General features: G+C 51.1%; 1 protein-coding gene across 2 annotated transcripts in view; it reads left to right on the top strand.

Moving 5' to 3' along the window:
• The window catches only part of LOC144942347 (low-density lipoprotein receptor-related protein 6-like), a 90,738-nt gene that overhangs the window by 52,495 nt on the left and 20,582 nt on the right, over positions 1-17,661 (top strand). For both annotated transcript variants that reach the window (XM_078869170.1, XM_078869169.1), the window contains exons 8-16: positions 1,991-2,183; positions 4,130-4,301; positions 9,604-9,820; positions 10,409-10,704; positions 11,248-11,474; positions 13,615-13,799; positions 14,584-14,780; positions 16,261-16,390; positions 16,829-17,031. In XM_078869170.1, coding sequence (XP_078725296.1) covers positions 1,991-2,183; positions 4,130-4,301; positions 9,604-9,820; positions 10,409-10,704; positions 11,248-11,474; positions 13,615-13,799; positions 14,584-14,780; positions 16,261-16,390; positions 16,829-17,031 — 1,820 coding nt within the window. The remainder of the gene's footprint in view (positions 1-1,990; positions 2,184-4,129; positions 4,302-9,603; positions 9,821-10,408; positions 10,705-11,247; positions 11,475-13,614; positions 13,800-14,583; positions 14,781-16,260; positions 16,391-16,828; positions 17,032-17,661) is intronic.

The following is a 17,661-nucleotide window of genomic DNA, read 5'->3' as shown; positions in this document are numbered from 1 at the left end:
CATCTCAAGCCAGAGGACGAGAGGACTCTAGCCGCCACGCATATAAAAGATTTATAGTGAAAAACTTTGTTTTTACGGGTTAATTTTTTCTTTCTCTGCTTAGCAGACGGAGGGCCATTGTATCGTCGAAACGACACCGGGAGAAAAACTAAAATGAAATCGCTTTATTTTGGTGCCGAGGCTCCCCGGGCAAGGGCATGCGGGAGGGCGCGCAACACGGATTTTGGCGCCAGCTATCGTCGAATGCGGCGGTCGTGTCGCACCCGGTTTCTCTGCGGTGGGTAACGACGTCCAGTAAAACCTTGGGTTGCGAGCATAATTCGTTCCTGAAACGTGTTTGTAATCCAAAGCACTAGTATATCAAAGCACTCGTATATCAGTTGTGATCACGTGACGCTCGGCAGACAAAGCGTATACACGTACTACTCGTATTGCAAGACCTCGCTCGTTTATCAAATAAATATTTAGTTAAAAACTTTGCTCGTCTTGCAAAACACTCGCAGACCAAGTTACTCGCAATCCAAGGTTTTACTGTAGTTTAAAAACAACGGGCGAAGCGAAGGTGGCTGTCGCAAACGGGGCGACGGTTTGATTCGAGAATCGACGCTTGTTTTTGGTTTGCGGCGTCTCATTCGTCGGTTACGCCATCTCATTTTGTACGGTGTCTCATCTGCACTTTCTCATTCGACGCATAGACTGAACTACTTTTATTTTAGCAGGTAAGGCCCAGCTGAGCCCCATGTAGCTTTGTTTCAGAAGCGACCTGGCCATCGCGAATGATAGCCCAGCGAAAGTGGATTATCACGATCACGTCGAAATTTATAGCAGCATCCAAATATTCTCAACGCGTGATGTTGATTCTAAATGTGGAGGTAAAATCGGGAGGACCCGAAGAACACACCAAGCGACCACGGGGAGAGAGAGAGAGAGACACGAACTCCAAATGTACAGCAGGCGTCGGGGTCGGGATCGAACCCACGACCTCCTGAGGAGATGCTCCCCCCCCTCCCCCTCTTTCCCCCCCGTTCCCATCGCCATGCCGGGGGGGTTAGAATATGAAGCTGGTGCACCTTCTCTTGCTAGCGGAAGAAAGCCGACCCAAAAGGCACATCCCCCCCCTGACATGCTGATGTTGCCCGTGTATGTACCGTACGTTGAACTTCTTTCGCGCCGTACGTAGCCAGCCGTGCTAATCGGAGATGAGCTGAATAGACACATCAGAGGTGCGGGGGAAGGAACACATTCCTGCGGAGGGAGCTCGTAGGAACGTTGGGTTGCGCGGTCAATGGCCAGGATCAACGGCGGCGTGGTGTATTCCGACTGTGAGGGCGGCGTGAGTAGGTTAAACGTAGAGTTTTATAAGGGCACCACGGGGTGACCAGCCCCACCCTCCCCACCCAGCCCCACCCTCCCCACCCAGCACCTCCCCACCCAGCCCCTCCCCACCCTGCCCCTCCCCCCTAGCCCCTCCCTGCACGACGGACACAATAATCCCCTGTGGGCTGGTGTAACCAGGAGGTTCCTACCAGTATTATGTATGTGTGTGTGTGTATACGTTGTTGTTGTGGGGAGCGGTGGTGTTGAGGTTAGCGCATTGCGCTACGAACCCAGCGACCCGAGTAAAAACCAGCGACGGTTATCTGGGCCTCACCTAGGTCGACTCGGCCTCAAATTAGTACCTTGTGCGCGTGTGTAGTAAACATCGCCAATAGGGAAACAAAGGCGGTCGGGCGTGGTGCTGGCCACCCACCCCCTCGTTGTGCCGTACCGGCCTTCATAGGTGCTCGCTAACAGCACTTGCCCAAACAGTCTGTTACAGGCTATGTAGGGGATTACATAGGCGCTATTCACTAACAGCACTTGCCCCAAAAGTGTTAATAGGCTATCCGGGTGGAGCGGGGGGGTCTTTATCATTGTTTATCTGTCTGATGTGACCTCTCTGCTATTGATTCAACAACAACAACAACAACAACGCAAAACGAACCAACAGAGGAGACGCTGGTATGGACGGAGGTGCAGCACCCGGACGGGCTGGCGGTGGACTGGATCGCCCGGAACCTCTACTGGAGCGACACGGGCACCGACCACATCGAGGTGGCGCGTCTCAACGGCTCGTCGCGCCAAGTCCTCGTCTCCGAGGACCTCCAGGAGCCCCGGGCACTCGCGCTCCACCCCCTGGCCGGGTAGGCGCCACGCCCCGCTTGTCGGTGTCCCCCCCCGCCGCCTGACGGGGGATCTACCGCGCCGCGTGCGCTTGCACGTACTTGGGTCGAACTGCTGTCGCGCCGTGCGTAGCCAACCGTGCAGGTCGAGCCGCTTGGCCGCAGCAAGAAGGCAAATGCAGCGGTATCAATGTAGCGGCCCTTGAATTAAAAAAAATACTCTTTAAGTCAAATCTCGGTTGATCTTTAAGTTGAGTTTGGGACTCTGCAAGACAACGCTGTCTTTTAGGCTACGATGTGTGTGGCCGTTTCCCCCCCCCCAAGTCCTCGAAAGGTGGGCCACAAATTTTCCCCTGGTGGTTCTGGAACCTCAGCTCAAAGTCGTACGTACAGTAAAACCTTGGATTGCGGGCATAATTCGTTGTTTGTAATGCAAATCACTCGTATATCAGTTGTGATCACGTGACGCCCGGCAGACACAGCGTATACACGTGCTGCTCGTATTGCAAGACCTCGCTCGTTTATCAAATTAATATTTATTAAAAAATTTAGCTCTACTTGCAAAACACTCGCAGGCCAAGTTACTCGCAATCCAAGGTTTTACTGTACGTTCTCGAAAATCTTTCGCACCGTGCGTAGCCGACCGCGCTATTCGGAGGTCGCATGGAGAAAGGATGGCAAACTAAACAAACAAAGCGGATTCGAAAGAAATTAGTTTGTCAATCTCGATGATTTAAAAGTGCGTAGCTCCAGCGGCTACATAGTATCGGAAGGAAGGGCATTCCAGACGTCCGCAGGAGCGCATCTGAAAGTGCGAGTTAGTTGGACTTCACTACGTTGGTCGGTGTGGGTTGTGGGGGGTTGGGAACTCGGGACTGTTCAAGTTAACATTCAGATATCAACGAGGCCTTGCACTTGTACATTCGGCCTTTTGTCAATCCGCTGCTGGATGAGGTTCTCCCCCACGCTCTTTAGGTCGTGGGAGCGCGGGGGGTTATTTGATCACACGTATTGCTGGCCAGTGCCGGTTGGTTAAATTGGGCAGCCGTCGATCTGGAAAGCGTAGAAGTGCGGTACAACAATAGCGGCTTGCTGCTCTGACACCCAGCTTTGGCTGTCTCCTGCAGCCTGTAAAACAGCTTGTCGTACGTCGTGGGCACTCATCCACACTTGGCTTCTGAGATTTGATGAGATCGGGCGTATTCCGGGTTGTTTGGCCATTAGCCCACTGTCGTTACCCCCATAGAAGAAAAATGACGACCGTCACCAGCTCGTGGTTTGTAGTCGCCTACCGTGCTGTGTTGCGGTGTGCCGGTGTCAAGGTTTTGTAAGTGCGAGAGATAAAATATTTTTAAAAACTTTTTAAAAACACGCTTTTATGAAATGTACTAGTAATGGAAGAACTCCACGACTCGATGAAGTGGCCCCGAAACTTGCCATAACGTAAGGGACCGTGGCCAATTACAGCCAACGTCAGTTGACCGTGGACAATTAGACCCAAGCCGAAACATAATATATACAAAATAATGCTTACAAATATTTTTTTTTTATGATAGAATATAGTATTGTCATCAGTATGACATAAATATACCAAGTTTGCAGTCGATACCACATTGGGAAGTGTGTCAAAATTGAGTTACAAGATTTGAGGATACAACAACAACAGCCAGTGAGTTAATAGAAGGCGTGTAATAATAACAATATACAAGTTGCAAGTTGATGTTTAGCAGTGCCTCTATGGCGCCCTCTACTGACGGGCACTGCCACCGTGACTGGCACGCAATTTGAATTCGGCAGCATCGCAAGAGCAAAGGTCGCAAGCGGGTTTTGATTCCTTACCCGTACCCGATACCCGGCCGGGTACGGGTAGCCGGGTATCGGGTAAGGTACGGGTATCGGGTACCCGATTGCCAAAGCGTCTGGCCCACTGTGTTGCGTCTGCCGCGCGTTCCTGTGCCGCGCGTCAGGTACATGTACTGGACGGACTGGGGCGAGCGGCCGAAGATAGAGCAGGCGAACCTAGACGGCTCTGAGCGCGTAGTGCTTGTCAACACGTCCCTGGGCTGGCCCAACGGGCTGGCGCTCGACATCGCCCTGGGCACGCTGTACTGGGGAGACGCCAAGACGGACCGCATCGAGGTGAGGCCCCCCCCCACCCCCTCCACCGTCACCGCGACCGTCACGGGAAGAGGGGGCGGACGCGGTGCCCGCGATCGAATTTTTGTGCGTAGCTCCGGTGGCTTGCTAATATTGGAAGTAAGGGCCACTCACTCACTCTGTGTGTGTGTGTTGTGTTAACGCGACCTACATTCCGGCCTGCGTGGCTTTGATTACAAGCAACACGTAATGATCGTTTTTGAATCGGCGCGTTCGTGACCCGTTGGCCAACGTTGATGATTTATTTTTTTAAACTCTCGTGTACGCAGTGCATTGAGCCGTGAGTGTAAGATGCTCAATAGATTATTTGGCGACGCTGCTGCTGCTGTTGCTGAGTTGGCAGCGGTGCACAGGCACACTTATTGACCGAAGAGGCCTTAACACGTTCGTCAATAATGTCGCCTTCTTTCGTGTTGTCGGTGTTATTGATGAATGCAGTGAGTTTTTACGCACTGATATTGGTTATTTTAGATGAGGTGAACTTTTTTTGGAGGTTAGTGGAACGAACGCGGCTAAAACGGGGTGGACGGTGCAGGTTATATGGGGTGCCACGATGGGGAGATGTTCTATCTACCTCGCCTGATATGCACGAGGTCGTGGGTTCGATCCCGACCCTGACGCCTGCTGCTGTATATTTGGAGTTTGCGTGTCTCTCTCTCTCTCATCATCACGGTGGCTATGAGATGTTAACTACCTCGCCTGGTGTGCAGGACGTCGTGGGTTCGATCCCGACCCTGACGCCTGCTGCTGTATATTTGGAGTTTGCGTGTCTCTCTCTCTCTCATCATCACGGTGGCTATGAGATGTTAACTACCTCGCCTGATATGCACGAGGTCGTGGGTTCGATCCCGACCCTGACGCCTGCTGCTGTATATTTGGAGTTTGCGTGTCTCTCTCTCTCTCATCATCACGGTGGCTATGAGATGTTAACTACCTCGCCTGATATGCACGAGGTCGTGGGTTCGATCCCGACCCTGACGCCTGCTGCTGTATATTTGGAGTTTGCGTGTCTCTCTCTCTCTCATCATCACGGTGGCTATGAGATGTTAACTACCTCGCCTGGTGTGCAGGACGTCGTGGGTTCGATCCCGACCCTGACGCCTGCTGCTGTATATTTGGAGTTTGCGTGTCTCTCTCTCTCTCATCATCACGGTGGCTAGGAGATGTCAACTACCTCGCCTGGTGTGCAGGACGTCGTGGGTTCGATCCCGACCCTGACGCCTGCTGCTGTATATTTGGAGTTTGCGTGTCTCTCTCTCTCTCTCATCATCACGGTGGCTATGAGATGTTAACTACCTCGCCTGGTGTGCAGGACGTCGTGGGTTCGATCCCGACCCTGACGCCTGCTGCTGTATATTTGGAGTTTGCGTGTTATCCCTGTAGTCGCGTGGATATTTTTTTCCCCGGGTCCTCCAGTTTTTCCCTCCACGTTTAGAATCAACATCACGTATAGCAGTGAGTATTTGACTGCTATACATTTCCACGTGATAAGCCACTTCGTAGAGCTGTCATTTGTGGCTAAGTCGCTTCTGAAAAAGAGTTACATTACAGCTCATTTAAATACATAAAAACCCAGCCTGCGTTTAAAGTCACAAGCTCATGATTGTGGGTCAAGGGCTCCAATCATTGTCCTTTCTATGAAAACAAAAACTCGGAACGGCTAATGTTTCTAGATTGAACTTTTAAAGAGCGAAACATTAGCGAGCGATTTAATGTGAAAGAGGAATGAAAAAAGCGTTAAAAGTAAAAACGGCGGTCACTTCCGTGAGACGCTCTTTCCTCGCAACTCCCTTTACCTCAATCTCACGACGTGATCCGATAATTAAAAGACATTCAGAGAAAAAAAAAATTAACCCGTAAAAACAAAGTTTTTCACTATAAATCCTTTATATGCGTGTTCAATGGGCCACAACCCAGCCCACATTGGTCTTTGAAACGGGCGGCTAGAGTCCTCTCGTCCTCTGGCTTGAGATGGCTGCCACCTATGGGTCAGATGATTGCCTGCCACCATTAAGCAATTGGTAATAAAATTTAAAAAAATGTTACCTAAAAAGTGTAACATTTTGGAAAAAAATTTTCCCGAAAATAAATTGTCACGCACAACGAGTCTGTGTGCAAAATGTCAGCTCGATTGGATCACGGGAAGTGGGTTAAAAAACGACCGAAAGATTTGCACGGTCGTAAGCGCGCAAGCAAGTGAACTTAATATAAAGGATTTAAAAATACCAATTACTAGTTCTTCATCAATCCACTCTGGGATGAGGTCCTCCACACGCCTTGACGCTCGTGACGATCTCACCCAAAAAAAAATTCTCTTTCTTAGATAATATTGGTCGAGAAAGCCCCACGTGTTAAACTGGGCTCATGTCGGTGTTGTTTGACCATACTTCACCACGCTGGTGATGAGGGTCCTAGCACCCAGTCCAGATACTAGCCCATGAGCCCAGATCGGATCTCTCTCTTGTCCAGTACCACTTGAGCTGGCATAACCCAAAGGGTTACAATTTCTACGCGGTCAGTAACACTAAATTATGCAATAGCAATTTCAAATGGTCAGATGGTTATCGTGTAATTAACTTTTATTGGCGATTATAAATAAATGGGTTGTACTCAAGATGCGCTACCCTTAGATGTGATACCAATTCCTGCTCTGACCTACGAACTAACACACCACTCGCTACTCAATGGCAAGTCATGACCCGTGGAATTGAACTCGAGTCTCCGGGTTTCACGGTGCAGTGCGCTATCCACTCCGCCACCTCGCCTTCCAAAACACAGGAAAGTTAATTTCGGCTTAAATATACGCTGCCAAGCCTGGTGGTGTTCATTCAGACGCTGTCTTTCCAACAGACCTGTTCTTCACCTGAGGGACGGCTGCTTGCGTTGTGGCCGAAACGTCGTGAGAATGATTTTATTATGTTTTATTTTTATTATTTTATTATTTCCCTTATACGTGACTTTACCGAAAGAACCAAGAAGACATGAAAGTAAATTTACCATCATTCTGTAATTACAGGAAAACTCCATTCAATTCTGGTGACACCCCCTCCCTCACTCTCTACTTTCGAATCGAATTTTTTCCCTCCAGACCCCACTCCCCCCCCACCTCCCAGCCCCCGAAGCTGTGATCACTAAGTGGGATGAGGTTCCACAAACACACAGCGCTGTGCGGGTCGGTCGGTCGTGTGACGGTTGGTTGAATTTTTTTGGCGAGTTTTTTTTGTTTTTGCCACCGTGATGTGACACGTCGTTTGAGCCCGCCCGCTGTTTGGCCACACGAGAGTTCGCGCGCTGACGCCACAAAATTCCTGCCGTGCGGTTTCGCAAGCCGGTTTGCCGTTTTATTAAGAATTTAAGAGTGGTGGGGCAGTGCTTTTCTTAGCAGCCGGTCCTCGGAGATAGCCAGCCCGCCCCCCCCCCCCCCACAACGCGTTGTTTTGTTTTTAAGTGAATAATAATGATCATCATCATGATGTGATGTTAAAATGGCAATAAATTGCTGCGCGACCCATTGCATGCAAAGCATGGCCTTGCAAAAACGCTTAATTGTCGACATGTTATGCGCTCGTCGGAAAGGACACGTAATCCGAACAATTTTAATTACTTCTAGATTTGAAGCTTTCGTGACTGCAAGGATTCATGCTCTTAGGTTTTTTCGGTAAAGTCACGTAGGTAATAAAATAATAATAATTTAGTTATTTTCATTTATTACTATTTTATTATTATTTTTACCTACGTGACTTTACCGAAAAAACCTGTCCAGTTAAAACTCGGTCTCTTACTAATCTCCACACGAGAAAGTTCCCCATCTGAAATGTTTAATTTTGCCACGAACTGAGCTTGACTTGAACCAGTTCTGAAATGTGCACTGTGCCGCTTGCTTGGCGCGACGTCACTCGACGTCACTGCCAAATCCCCCCCCTCTCCCCCACCCCGCTGTTTTCGAACGTGAGAAGCATCTAATTTGGACAGTCTGCGAGTTGAACGCTTTCGGCGGTTCTTCCACTGCAAAAAAACTCCTGCAAACCAATACACACACTTCTGCATCGGCCCGGCTGGTAATGTCCGATTTGGTGAACATTGTTCGGTGGACGGTGACAACGACGGTCAAAAACCTTGGCATGCAGCAAATAGATTGAAATATTTACATTTTATGTCTTTCATTTAACATTTGATTTGATTACATTTTTAATTTATTAAACGTGTATGACCCCCATTTTTTCCTCTTCCACAAATCCTATTATTCTTGGGGTTCAGGTCATCCACTTTATTTATTTGCCCACAGATCCCACTGGTTTTGTAGACATTTATTTCGTCTGCTTCAATTGCGGCATGAATGCTGCACAGCTACGTTTCCTGTGGCCCGCGGGGGAACTAAAAATGTAATCGGTTCGTCGGTTTAAAATTGCTGACTTTGACAATCAACTCGCTTCCACATGCAGCGAGTTCCCGCACCTCCGATTAGCGCGGTTGGCTACGTCACAGCCAGCTGCCAGGATTCCAAAAACCAGGATTTCATTGGTGTCAGCTCGGCGCTCTGACCCATGAACCACCCTGCTGCTCCGTTTAAGCATGGTTGGCTACGTGCCGTCGCGAAAGAGGTTCAACATACGTACGTACACACACCAGAGGTCGCAAATGGGTTTTGATTCCTTACCCGTACCCGTACCCGGCCGCACCAGGGTCGCAAACGGCTACCCGTACCCGATACCCGGCTACCCGTACCCAGCCGGGTATCGGGTAGGGTACGGGTACGGGTACCCGATTGCGACCTCTGGGATGAAGCCATGTTGATTCTAGGAACTTGAATTGTGAGAAGAGACAAGACGTTGGGAAATGAGTGACAAACGGTTACTCACCAGTGACTCACGGCCTACCCGTACCCGTACCCGGCCGCACCAGGGTCGCAAATGGGTACCCGTACCCGGCCAGGTATCGGGTAGGGTACGGGTACGGGTACCCGATTGCGACCTCTGACACACACGCACATGCGAACCAAGTCTGGTCATGGTCAGCTTCCAAGATTCGGAAAACCAGGATTTCAACGCTGCCAGCTCAGCACTCACAAACCCACCCGCACCTCCGATTTGCAACATGCGGTGCTGTTCCGTCACCTCCGATTATCACGGTTGGCTACGTACGGTGCGAAAGAAGTTCAGCGTCCACACACGCCCAGAGCAACGACATCCCAAGTCGGCCCTGTGCTTACGATCGAGCTCGTCTCTTTAACGGTGTGCTTCCGCCCATCTCCCTCTCCCCACCCCCCTGACCCCCGCGTCGCTAGATGATAAAGCTGGACGGCTCTGGCCGCCGCGTGCTAGTGGAGGACAAGCTGCCGCACATCTTTGGCCTCACGCTGCTGGGCGACTTCGTCTACTGGACCGACTGGCAGCGGCGCAGCGTGGAGCGCGCCCACAAGCACACGGGCGAGCGGCAGGTCCTCATCGACCAGCTCCCGGACCTCATGGGGCTCAAGGCGACCGCCATCGCCGCTCCGTCAGGTACCCCGCCGCGCGCCGCAGGGAAGGGCGCATCTGAAAGCGCGCGACGCGGGTGGCCGCCTTTTGCTCGACGGCTCGCCAAAACCATGGACGCGCTTATTTGATCGGATGTCTCTATTTTTCTTCGGTGCCTGGCGCCCTCAACTGCGTGAAAGTCACGTGTAACATTTTATCTACTAAATTTACACCTTGCCATATTTACATCAAGTTACCCTGTTTGTATTTTTGTGTATTTTAAGATTGTATATAATACGGCTAATTCACATTTTATATTGTATACTTATTCAAAATTTTACATACTTTAGCCCCTTAGTATTAGTTAGACTTTGTAACTTTAGTATAGTTAGACTGTATACCACTTATTTACGTTTTAAGATTCCTACATGTTGAATGCATGCACCTTCCCTGCCACAGTAAATTCCTTGTCCGTGCGAACTTTCACGGCGAATAAAACCCTTTCTGATTCTGGTGTGTGTGTGTAAAAAGCACTCGCCGGATACATATCTGACCGTCGCCGCTGCGCTACTCTCCCCGCCTCCCCCTCCCCTCCCCAATTGCTACCACCGCTCGTGCCGCCACCGGCTACAGGCACGAACGCCTGCGCCGGGGAGGAGAACGGCGGCTGCAGCCACCTGTGCCTGTTCCGCCCGGCGGGTCTCCGTTGCGGCTGCCCCCTGGGCCAGGAGCTGCTGGCGGACGCGCGCACCTGCGTCGTGCCAAAGGCCTTCCTGCTGTTCTCGCGCCGCGGCGACATCCGCCGCATCTCGCTGGAGACGAACGCCCGCGGCGACGTCGCCATCCCGCTCGCCGGCATCAAGGAGGCGTCGGCGCTCGACTTCGACGTGGCCGACAATCGCATTTACTGGACCGACATCAGCCTCAAGGTCGGAGCGCGCACGCAAGGGGGTTCGGGTATTTTGCGTTTCGTTAAGACGACGTCCGCCATGCCGGCGGTTCCCAACCTTTTCGAGTGCGCGGAGCCCTTTGCTCGGCGCCGAGGTTGCTAGGAGATGTTAACTCCCTCGCCTGGTACGCAGGAGATCGTGGGTTCGATTCTGTTAACCCCAACGCCTGCTGCTGTATATTTGGAGTTTGCGTGTCGCTTGCTCTTGCCGTGGTCGTGCGCATTTTTCTCCGGGTCCTCCGGTTTTTCCCTCCACATTTTGAATCAACGTGCCTTTACAGTACTGTATTTGGCTACATTTCCACGTGATGAGACACTTTTTTGAGCTATCATACGTGGCCAGGTCACTTCTTGGTGCAGCGGTTGGGAACCGCATCTCGGCATTCGTTGGCAAGTGAAACCGTACCCTGTCGTACGTATTGCTCCATCGCAGGCTATTCGGCGACGTAAAATTTATCGGCCCCTGCTTTTTGCTTGTTTGTTTGTTTCACGTCCGACAATGAAACTTCCTTCGTTCCCGCAGACGATCAGCCGCGCGTACATGAACGGCAGCGCGATGGCGACGGTCATCGAGTTTGGGCTGGACTACCCCGAGGGCATGGCCGTGGACTGGCTGGGCAAGAACCTGTACTGGGCGGACACGATGACGAACCGCATCGAGGTGGCGCGCCAGGACGGGGCGCACCGCGCCGTGCTCGTGTGGAAGGACCTGGACAATCCGCGCGCGCTGGCGCTCGATCCTGTCGAGGGGTAACGCTCGCAAGCGAAGTTGCCCACTATCCCGTTTAATTTTGGGGAGACTGTGGGATGGAGGGCGCCTGGGCATGTGACGCGCGTAGGCCCCAGGGGTGGGTGATACGGCCCGTGACTTAATTTCGTGAGCGGAAAGGGGCCGTGATTTATTTCGGGGATTAATTTCCCGGCGGTCCGCGCCACGGAACCCGTTTATTTATTTATTTATTTGTACTGGACAAATCCAATGAGCCGTGAAGCTCTTTTTTTCGCAGATGTCCAGTAGGCGCGTGGGTCAGACCGTTACAACAACAAACGATACAAAGACACGACGGAAGTGCAAAGCAGAGGAAGGATAAACGAATCGCTTTCAAAAAATATCCAAATGAAACTCAACTTTTTTTAAAGCCCCATTGAAGCTCGTTGGTTATGCAGCTACTACAGTGCTAGAGCTGCAAGATGTTAGCTACCTCACCTGGTTTCTATGATGTCTTGAGTTCGATCCCGACCCTGACGCCTGTATATTTGGAGTTTGCACGTTCTCCTCCGTAATCGCGTGGATTTTCCTCCGAGTCCTCCGTTTTTTTTACTCTTACACATTTAGAATCAACATCACGCACTTAAGAGTATTTGGCAGCGTTAATTTTGCACGTGATAATAGTAATAATCCGCTTCATTGTGCTATCATTTGTGGTAGCCAGGTCGCTTGTGAATAAACAAGTAATATTTTTAAAAAAACTTTTTTAAAAACACGCTTTTTTGAAATGTACCCTACTGGTAATGGAAGAACTCCACGACTCCAGGAAGTGGCCCCGAAGCTTGCCATAACGTAACGGACCGTGGCCAATTACAGCCAACGTCAGTTGACAGTGGGCAATTAGACCCAAGCCAAAACATAACATATAGAAATGAATGTTTAAAATAAAATATATTTTTAATGATAGAATATAGTATTGTCATCAGTGTGGCATGAGTATACCAAGTTTGCAGTCGATACCACATTGGGACGTGGGTTAAAATTGAGTTACAAGATTTGAGGATACAACAACAATGACAACAACAACGGACAGAATGAGTTAAATGAAAGCGTGTAAAAATATCTCTATCTCGGTGGATCTTCATCATCAACATCACAATCGTAGGTGTCCTCTGCACATTTCGTTATATGCTTCCACTTTCCTCTGTCCCCGTGCCAAGTGGTGCACCGTCTATCTGGAACCAGTTTCTTATGTCGTCGTCTAGACGTTTACCAGACAAGTGGGGGCCTTACCCTGGTCAAATAAAACCTAGTTCTAGATTTGACCACTGCTACAACGCGGTGGGCTCTCATTAAATTATTTTCTCCGATACCAAAGTGCTCTGCAAGCCGTCTGGATACCACCAAAGATTTGTCCATGAAGCCATCCAGATATACAAACATAGACATAACTTCAACCGAGAAGATGGATTGAGCAATCATTGGAAGGATGTTATTAACCAAGTTAAACCTTAGCTGCCTTATAGTTTATATTCATACCCACATCTCCAGTATTTTACTCCCAGCCTTGGACACTACCATCAATAGGAAATTTGACGTGCAGTGTTTCGATCGTTCAGATTTTTTCTAGATTTGAAGCTTTCGTGACTGCAAGGATTCATATTCTCAGGTTTTTTCCGTAAAGTCACGTAGGTAAAACATTAAAATTAATAAAAGTAAAATAAAAAACGTCGTGATTTTTATTTTATTTTACTTTTATTACTTTTAATGTTTTACCTACGTGACTTTACCGAAAAAACCTAAGAATATCGTTCAGATTTGCCGCCCCAACCCTCTTCCCCCCCCACCCCCAACGTACTTGCACAGCTTTAGTTCGAACTCTAGGAACAACATCCTTGCCGCTCTCCCCGCCCCCTCAGCTATACAATCCCTTGTTACAGCCATCTCTTTGGCATACTTCAGCGATTGTTTTCGCTGTGATGGTCCCCCACCTGATGAAGGACGCTTGTGTTGCGCCCAAAACGTCGTGATTTAATTTGGTTGTTTTCATATTTTCTTTTATTATTTTCACCTACGCGACTTTACCGAAAGAACCAAAGAGTATAAAAATAAAACATAGTTTATAGTTCGAGTGCTTTGGTTTTATTTGAGTTGCCTCCCCTCCCGTTGGCGCGTGTGCAGCTACATGTACTGGACCGAGTGGGGCGGGCGGCCGCGTGTGGAGCGCGCCTGCATGGACGGCACGGAGCGCCGCGTGCTGCTCGCCAACGTGGGTCGCACCAACGGCCTCACCATCGACTACGCGGCACGCCGCCTCTACTGGGCAGACCTGGACACCTACCTCATCGAGTCTTCTGACTTGCTGGGTAGGCCGCCGCTTGTACGGTTCTTCTAATAATGATGATTATCAAGTTGCCCTTTAACCAGCAAAGCTGAAATCGGTCTCAAAACCATTTACCCATAGATGCTCGGCAGTAATGCGTAATCAGTCTGTGGACAATATGGCTCTTTTTGCATTTCATTGTTTTGACGGAATACTCTTGCCAATAACATCCGGTGTCCCGGCAGCGTTTTGCTCATAACGGTGTTCTTCATCATTGGAACCTCATTTGCCAGTAAAAAATATGATAATTGTTTTTTTTTACACTTCTATCTGGCAACAAAACTGACACCTTTTTTTTTATTACAAGGAGCCATGTTTGCATAGACCACAATACCTGCAGTCATAATGCAAACAAAAAACATAACTCTGATAATGTATGCACTGTCCTTGAAGTTGATTGGTCCACACCCGAGACAGCTTTCCTTCGAGCCTCGTCTCACATGGGTTGGACCTGATGACGCCAAAAGGCGCGTTCTTCATCGCAAGGCCACCACGGGCCACTGACAGCCCCTGGTGGCCTCGAGTGCGGCCCCTTGACGTGTGGCCCCCTGACAACACACACATAGTGAAAACAACACTCCCCATCATCATCGTGCTGCTGTCAAAGCCAACAGTGGTATCAAATGTGTGGCGGCCCTCACACTGACGATGTCTTCTCGGCGAAAGCGGCCTCCCTCTGACAATTAGTGAAGAACACTGATTTCAAACCATCCCGACTGCGAGTAATGATCGTGGCGGCGGTGGCTGCGGCGGTGATTTGCAACCAGGAGAAAACCGGGGCGTGATCGCGGACGACCTGCCGCACCCGTTCGGCCTCACCCAGTACCAGGACTACATCTTCTGGACGGACTGGACGCGGCGCAGCATCGAGCGCGCCAACAAGACGGACGGCAAAAACCGCACGCTCATCCAGTCGCAGCTCGACGACGTCATGGACATCCTGGTGTTCCACTCGAGCCGGCAGGTGAGCAGCGGCGGGCGCAGTCGCCCCAGCCACGCGCCGAGCAACCGCTGGGCACTCTGGACAGATGGACGCGTACCAGGCACGCACTCGCACAACAAAGGCGAAGATACCCCACCCCTCCCCCCCCGTATAGCAAGTGCTGTTAGCGAGCTCCTTTTATGGACGGAACGGTACACGGTGGGTGGGGGGGTGGGTGGTACAGCATTGACCACGGCGACGTCCCCGCTGCGCTCTTGCCTTGCTCGGTGCACTTTGAGAACAACGTGGGGACCCACGCGAAAAGACAAAGATCCCCCCGTGTAGCCTCAACAGACTGGTGGGGCAAGTGCTGTTAGCGAGTAGCAGGCACACGAGGGGGTGGGGTCGCCAGCACCACGCCCAAGCCCGCCTTTGACTCCCCAGTGGCGATGTTTACACGCCACACCAAGTACTAATTTGATGCTGAGTCGACCTAGGGGAGGCCCAGACCGGTTCGAATAATCGTCGTCGACGTTGGCCGTGAGCGGGAATCGAACTCGGATCGCCACTCCGCACACGTTTTGCACACACACACGCACACAGGTGTGTATCGGGGGCAAACACATGGTTGTACGCACACACGCGGTCCTGTACTGTGAAAGTGTGCAACCGTACGCACTCGCAGGCGCGAGGACCCTTATCCACAATAGAGGTTTTTGGGTTAGATCGCTTAAGTATAAATGTGTCGTTAAACCCGCCACCGTCCGACACAGCCAATTAGTACGGTTGTGTGACGTTAACAGAACATGCTAATTCCTTACGAGGTACAGCACACCGAAAATTGTTTTTTTACCCTCATATCTGGCAACAAAACTGACACCTTTTTTACAAGGAGTCATGTTTGCATAGACCACAATACCTGCAGCCATAATGCAAACACTTTCCTTGAAGTTGATTGGTCCACGCCCGAGACAGCTTTCCTTAGAGCCTAGTCTCACATGGTGTTGGACCAGATGACGCCAAAAGGCGCACAACTCAAAGACAATGCACCATCAGAGTATGAGAGCTCGGGGTGAAGCATTTACACCATTGGAACCTCATTTACTGGCAAATGAGGTTCCAATGGTGTACAGCACACCGTTACTAGTTGTACTCGTAACGAACTTGCACGTTCTGTTTACGTGACAAACCTTACTAATTTCCCGTGTCAGGTGTTGGCGGGTTTAACGACGAGTTTATATTTACACGATCGAACCCAAAAGAACCTGTATTATTGATCATATTGGTCGCGAAACTAAACACAAAAAGCAGTTGTATAGAAAAAAATGCGTTTTCAATCTACATGATTGAAAAGTGCCCAGCTCCAGCGGCTTCCTAATATCAGAACGAAGAGCGTTCCAGACGGTCGCAGGAGCGCACCTGAAAGCGTGCGATACGGTTGACCGTCTTCGTTCCAACGGTTGGCCAAACTTGGCTGCGAAAAACCTACGTGCTAAGCTCACTTGTCGTGTCGTCTCGACAGGGCGGATGGAACGCGTGCGTCATGGGGAACGGCCAGTGCTCCCACCTGTGCCTGGCGAGGCCTGGCGGGAGCTACGTGTGTGGCTGCCCGGCTCACTACACCCTCAACGCCGACAACCGCACCTGCTCACGTGAGTTATCTCCCACCCCCCCCCGTGCTGCCCCGGATGCGTGCGGGAACCGTGGTTCGTGATTATGATTTGCCGCTGCGTTTGCTCTGGTTAAGCGTTGCACGTTCCCTCCATCCTGCGATGTCCGTACGTTGAACTTCTTCCCCGCCGTACGTAGCCGACCGACGCTATTCGAGAAGTCGCGGGAGGTTGGACAACAAACTGAACACGAAAAGCAGCTCCTAAAGAAATTAATTTTCAATGTAGATTATTTAAAAGTGCATCGCCTCCAGTGGCTTCCTCATAGCCAACTGTGCCAATCGGAGGTGCGGACCGTGCTAATCCGTAACTGCCGCCCGACGAGCTCACCGCCGTGTGGAAACCCGAACGACAGACGGGCGACGTTGCATTCTCACCGTGCCTTCTTACCTCCCCCCACCGTGTCCCGTTCACCGCCAGCGCCCACGTCGTTCCTGCTGTTCAGCCAGCGCACGGCCGTGAACCGCATGCTGCTCGACGACCTGCAGAGCCCCGACATCGTGCTGCCGCTGCCGTCTCTGCGCAGCGTGCGCGCCGTCGACTACGACCCCCTGGACAAGCTCATCTACTGGGTGGAGGGGCGCCAGGGCACCATCCGTCGTGCCCGCGAGGACGGCACACAGGTGTGTGCTCGCCGCCCCCCCGTCTTTGCTTGGCCTACAGCAGGGTGGTGGGGAACGTCCGGCCCGCTGGCTGCACGAGGCCCGAACACATTCCTGCGGAGGGAGCTGGTAGGAACGTTGGGTTGCTCGGTCAATGGCCAGGGTCAACGGCGGCGTGGTGTATTCCGCAAATATGGCCGACTGTGAGGGCGGGCACAAGCCGGCGTGAGTAGGTTAAACGTTGAGTTTTATAAGGGCACCACGGGGTGACCAGCCCCTCCCCACCCAGCCCACCCCTCGCATCCCCCACCCAGCCCCACCCTCCCCACCCAGCCCCTCCCCACCCTCCCCTCCCCTCCCCACCCTCCCCTCCCCACCCAGCCCCTCCCCACCCTTCCCTCTCCACCCAGCCCCAACCCTCCCATTTTTGGATGGACGGACGGACAGAATAATCCCCTGTGGGCTGGTGTAACCAGGAGGTTACACCAGCCCACAGGATGTCAATGGATTCTTTGCTCCACTGCAAGTCTCCTATCACCACTCTCCCATTGACATATTTCGTTGCTTCCTCTTAGTATCTTTTACGCGCCGGTCAATGGTATAGTGTATAGCAGATTGTATAATAATAACTAGTATAAAATTGTAATGTTT

This window comes from Lampetra fluviatilis, chromosome 27 (genome assembly GCF_964198595.1).
Source record: "Lampetra fluviatilis chromosome 27, kcLamFluv1.1, whole genome shotgun sequence".
Classification (NCBI taxonomy): domain Eukaryota; kingdom Metazoa; phylum Chordata; class Hyperoartia; order Petromyzontiformes; family Petromyzontidae; genus Lampetra; species Lampetra fluviatilis.
Note: the sequence above shows the minus strand (reverse complement) of the source record. Positions and strands in the feature narration are given on the sequence as shown.